Raw genomic sequence first — 5186 nt, forward strand, 5'->3', positions numbered from 1 at the left:
GACTACGTACGTCACACTTCGCCTCATATGTCACTGCACAAAATAACCCGCTGGTTACTTACGTGACGTCACACCACACACGACCCCCTGGTCAACAGACCCCCAGCTCTTATATGTAACGCCACATCCCGCGATTACGTAAGTCACACTGCACCCCACGTCCTAACATCATACAACGACCCCAGTTACTTACGTGACGTCACCACGACCCCCAGGTCGCATACTTAACACAACTTACTACAAACAACACCGGCAACAACCCCCTGGTAACGTGACGTCATATTCATCATCTGAACACAATCACTAGTAGCTGCAATACGATGATGTCACTTGGCGCCCCCTGCAACAACGACCCCCTGCCCCTATTGTGAAGGACCAACGATAATATGAACATAGACCCCCTAAAACCCCTAAAAATTCGTATCTGATCAATGTAGAATCATTGCCTTATACTTAAAATAATATGCAAATAGTATAGTAAAATCAATAGAAATGAGAAATTAAAATAACCTCAATAAGGCTGTATTAAAAACAGACACGTTTTTTTATTACTTTAAGAATTACAAAAAGGAGAATTTATTGAAATATAAACACAATAAATAACTCAGCCAATAACGTAATTTCTCATTTCTATTGGATTTGACCATAAACTGAAATCTAGAATTAAGTAATCAGTGCCTAAGCTAACCATTTACTTATATTTTTAATATTTTAATAACTTTCATAATAAAATGAACTAATATAAAAGTACAATTTGAATATAACAAAAGTTAAACAAAATTATTTTTTTAACCAGGGCTCGGTTTAAGATTTACTAAAAAAATACTTCTTATGATAGTTTGTAAGCAAAATAACATTTTTAATAAGTAATGGAAATTAGAAAAATTAGTTGCCTGAAAATTTATTAAAGAATTTTTTGTTCGAGAACAATCTAGAGATTTTTTTTAAGTGAAAGTAATCAATAATTATTTTTAAAAACGCCCATTTTTTTAGTTTACTACCATTAGATTATATTTAGTTATATCAAAAATATATATTAACATTTTTTTTAATCATGTTTTTTTATAGTACAATAACCTAAAATCAAAGCATAATGCATTTTATATATCAAGAGCCTTGTTTTTTAACTCTTTTAAATATTTTTGTAATAACTTGTATTTCCATTTTTATGGTGCATTTCAATATTTCTTTTTTACTATTTTTTTTTTGTACTACACACGGCAATGTGTTCATTAGAGCTAAATTGTGTTAGTTCATTTTTTTAGTATTATGTAATCATTAATGTATTTCGGCATTTACTGCTTTAAATAAATCACGTTTTCAGTCATTTGTGTTTTTTTTCCTTGCAACCCTTTAAACCTTCTGCTCTATTCTATATCTTGTTTATGACTCTCCCTCAGCGGATTGGGCCTTTGAACCTTTAAAGTAATTCTTACAGCGCTGACATCTTTGACTAAACTACCGCAAACTGTTTGATCCGATCGGCTATAGTGTGCACACACTACAGACAAAAAATCGGCCGACTAAATCAGGGCTTTTCAGGAAAATTCTTGTACTTCTGTTTATGGAATAGTGAGTATGCGCGCTGCCATATAACACCATAAGAATGAAGATAGTCCGCCAATAGTTGTATGATGTCGATTGCTTCGCAACCAATATAACTGTTTATTGCACAACTAAAAATCGAGTAGTGTGCGCACCTCCACATATGCTGATAGCAATCAAACAGACTAAACTGTCGTGCGATAGTTGAATCAAAGGTGTGCAAGCTCTTATTGTTACTTGTTGGGGAAATATCAGGTGTTTGAAATAAAAGATCAAATAAATTTGGTTATTTGCGTTTATCGGTCGGTTCACCAATAATTATGTTGGATAGTAACACTATTCAAAGTATATAAAAGCAGTTAAAATCCAAACTTTTCTTGTATACAATACAATGTAAAATTTCGACTTGGTCATCAAAATCTGAGTAGACAAAAAAATAAATGCACCTAACGCGCCTTATACATGGCAACATTACAACTTTTTGGCAAAAACCTCGTTACAAAGATACGTGACTGCACAACGCCTTAACACGTTATTTTTAATGATAAAATTAATCCATAAATAAATCTGTCGACCTTACAATGTTAAAAAAATAAATTAACCTTCATGAGAAGATATTACTTTCGAATTATTTTAACTATTATGACTGAAAGATTAATATAAAAAGCACTACTTAGATAAAAAATGCTTAGAACAAAGCGCGTACAATTTTGTGAACGCTGGCAGATGGCGCTGTCGCACCCGATATGTATTAAAAATTATAGCGACACTAATATATCTGGAAGAGACTACAATTTTTACATAATACACACGCTATCATGACTATAACAAATTAGTTGATGAAATATCGTAGTCGATTTAAAAATATCTGCAGAAATGAATAAGAAATTGTATTGTCTAAAATCGTTTTATTAAAATGGTAAGGCGCAGACGATGTTCGATTGTGCAATTCATAAATCCCTAACCCCGGTGCCGTAGTTCGCGCCGCCCGCTCTGTTCAGCGCGTCCTTAAATTGATCGATGTCTATTTCAGCCTGGCTCTCCAACTGCAATTCTACTGCGAAATTCTGAAAGTAAACAAGAAAATAAATATTTTATTACTCAATATTAGTACCTTGATGTTTTTTATTTGTACAAATAAAATAATGCGTAAAACGAAACGTAACTAACGATAAAATTAATGACATCTAACAACTGACAACTGTCAAATAAGAACGTTTTCAAACATAAACAATTTTAAAACTACAAAAGTAAAAAATGGAAGAATTACTAAACAAAGTGCCGTGTAGAGAAAACCAACTGAACACATTATTAGATTTGTTCGGAGAATATGATGAACCACTGCCATATTCTATATTTATCAGCGGAAGTATGGCGACCAGCAAAACTTTATGTTTGACTAATGTATTGGATTATTTACGTTTTAAATACATTACGATCGATTGTATCGAGTGTTATTCACCTAAACTAATCTTCGAGACGATACTTGATGGCCTACAAGACGACGATGTAGACATAAAATGTGATTCATTATCGGACCTTACGAATTACTTAGTCAAATTTGGATACGAGAAAATAACTTATGAACCCATCATTATCATATTCGATCGTGCTGAAAGACTACGAGCCATGGATCAGACATTAATGTGTACATTTTTACGTCTGCGAGAATTCTGTAACCTCAACATTTGCACTATTTTTGTAACTCATTTAACTTACGATAATTTTTTCTTTAAAATAGGCGCTCTAGAGCCGATACAGATATTCTTCCCTAATTACACACGAGATGAATTATTCAAGATTATTATAACAAACCATAAAACATTCATTGATGAAATAATAAATCAACACAAAATAGAAGAAGAAATAATAAATGAGTTAACTGAACAACAATTATTTGCAAACTTTTTAAACGCATTTCTATCTGTATTCTACAGACCTTGTCGAGATTTAATAGAACTACGACATATGGCGCAAATAAATTTCATCAAATACTGTGAACCAATAATAAAAGAAGAAATCAAAGCAAGTGATGTTGACAGACTTTGGCGTCATATCACGCCAGTACTAAAATCAAGTTTAGCACATTTATATCTTCGAATCAGCGACGGCAAAGCAGCCTCACCTAGTAAAGAAAACAAAACTAACTTTCAAACATACAACTTTGAGAATACATTGAAAGAAGAATTAATGTCAACAAAAACGTTTGCACAGAGTTTCGAACTTCCATATTATGCTAAATTTTTACTTATAGCTGCATATCTCGCTAGCTATAACCCTCCAAAGGAAGATAAGCATTTATTCATGAAGAACCACGGGAAACAACGAAAAAGGTTACAACAAGTCAAGGCTAAGGCAAAAGTAACAGAAAAATTATCTACACAACTTGGGCCTAAAGTTTTCACTTTAGATAGATTGTTGGCAATCTTCTATGCTATTCTAGAAGAGAAGATAGGTCTTACGAGTAACTTATTAGCACAAATAGCAACTCTGGTGGAATTAAAATTAATAGCTGGGAGTAAGGAAATAGATTTAGATACTGCAAAGTACAAATGCATTGTTGGATATGATTTTATAAGTGCTGTCGCTCAAACTGTTGGTTTTAATGTAAGCAAGTACTTATATGACTTTATATAACCTAAGCTTTCAACTGTTAAGGTACATACATAAATTATAACACGGCTAAACTCACGTGATAACATCACATCAGTGACCATCGCGACGCGATAGCGAGTATACCCGATTAATCACTCACCCTGAAAAAGGACCCCCAACGGGTTTGAAACTGTCGGTGCCTACACCGAATGTTATCACGTGAGTTTAGCCGTGTTATAATTTATGTAGTATAATGTCTCACGAAAGTTTTAATAAGTTAATTGTTAAGGTACATGCTCAGTTGTAATTGAACAGTTGAACTGATTCAGAAACTAGAATAATCTCCATTTCTCTAAAGCTATTTCATGCGCTCAATTTTAACTGAATTTTGTAAAAACTGAGCTATGAGCTTTAGAGGAATAAAAGATTTTTATGTTTTTTTTTCTTAATAGAATTGTGCAAATTACATAAAAAACCTTTTACATGTTTTATAGTTTTGTGAAGAGCAGAATTCTTTACATTTAAGATATTTATTGTATTATTTTCTGAATAAACATTAAATAAAACTATGGCTTTTGTTATTTCTGTAACCTGCTGTTGTGTGGTATATTTTAAGCCAAAAGTCCTATAGCGGATTCGAATCCACAATGGAAAAAATTCTACTTTTAACCACTGGGCTATTGGTAGTGTTGTCTAGAGTTATCTGCATACTCACAGAAATGATATCTTTGACGATGGCCTTGTCAGTGGACATCTTAGCGCGGTTGATGACCGACACGTTGGGCCCCACCCACGCAACGAACATGAATTTACGCCGCTTCGACATCTCGTCGCCCATTTGCAACCTAAACGTAAAGAAAATTAGCAACTACCCTCCTTTTAAATTATTAGGAAAGATTGTAAGAATTGACTTTTTAGGATGCTTTTTAAACAATTTTTATCGACTAAAGGATTGCAATATCAATAAAAAGACCTGATTTTTCTTCCGATCCGTTTTTATTCTACCTTCCATACTTAATAACAATAATTTACGGTTTAATATCAAG

At 33.0% G+C, this 5186-nt stretch overlaps 3 protein-coding genes across 3 annotated transcripts in view; 2 read left to right on the forward strand and 1 right to left on the reverse strand.

The window, feature by feature from the left end:
* LOC106102802 (probable aminopeptidase NPEPL1) overlaps nucleotides 1-1076 on the forward strand; it is a 10224-nt gene extending 9148 nt beyond the window's left edge. The window contains exon 13 of the mRNA XM_013282387.1: nucleotides 1069-1076. Within this exon, the coding sequence (XP_013137841.1) occupies nucleotides 1069-1076 (8 nt within the window). The remainder of the gene's footprint in view (nucleotides 1-1068) is intronic.
* Nucleotides 1077-1822: 746 nt separating this feature from the next.
* Nucleotides 1823-5016, reverse strand: LOC106102870 (coactosin-like protein). Its single transcript, XM_013282466.1, has 2 exons — nucleotides 4856-5016; nucleotides 1823-2612 (listed from the first exon to the last, which is right to left on the reverse strand). Exons 1-2 carry the CDS (start codon nucleotides 4976-4978, stop codon nucleotides 2496-2498), a joined length of 240 nt encoding a protein of 79 aa, XP_013137920.1. The 5' UTR covers nucleotides 4979-5016; the 3' UTR covers nucleotides 1823-2495.
* LOC106102869 (origin recognition complex subunit 5) lies at nucleotides 2661-4548 on the forward strand. The gene has a single exon (XM_013282465.1). The coding sequence runs from the start codon at nucleotides 2803-2805 to the stop codon at nucleotides 4180-4182; it is 1380 nt and encodes a 459-aa protein (XP_013137919.1). The 5' UTR covers nucleotides 2661-2802; the 3' UTR covers nucleotides 4183-4548.
* Nucleotides 5017-5186: the final 170 nt, after the last annotated feature.

The sequence above is a fragment of the Papilio polytes genome, unplaced genomic scaffold (assembly GCF_000836215.1).
Source record: "Papilio polytes unplaced genomic scaffold, Ppol_1.0 DF823901.1, whole genome shotgun sequence".
Taxonomy (NCBI): domain Eukaryota; kingdom Metazoa; phylum Arthropoda; class Insecta; order Lepidoptera; family Papilionidae; genus Papilio; species Papilio polytes.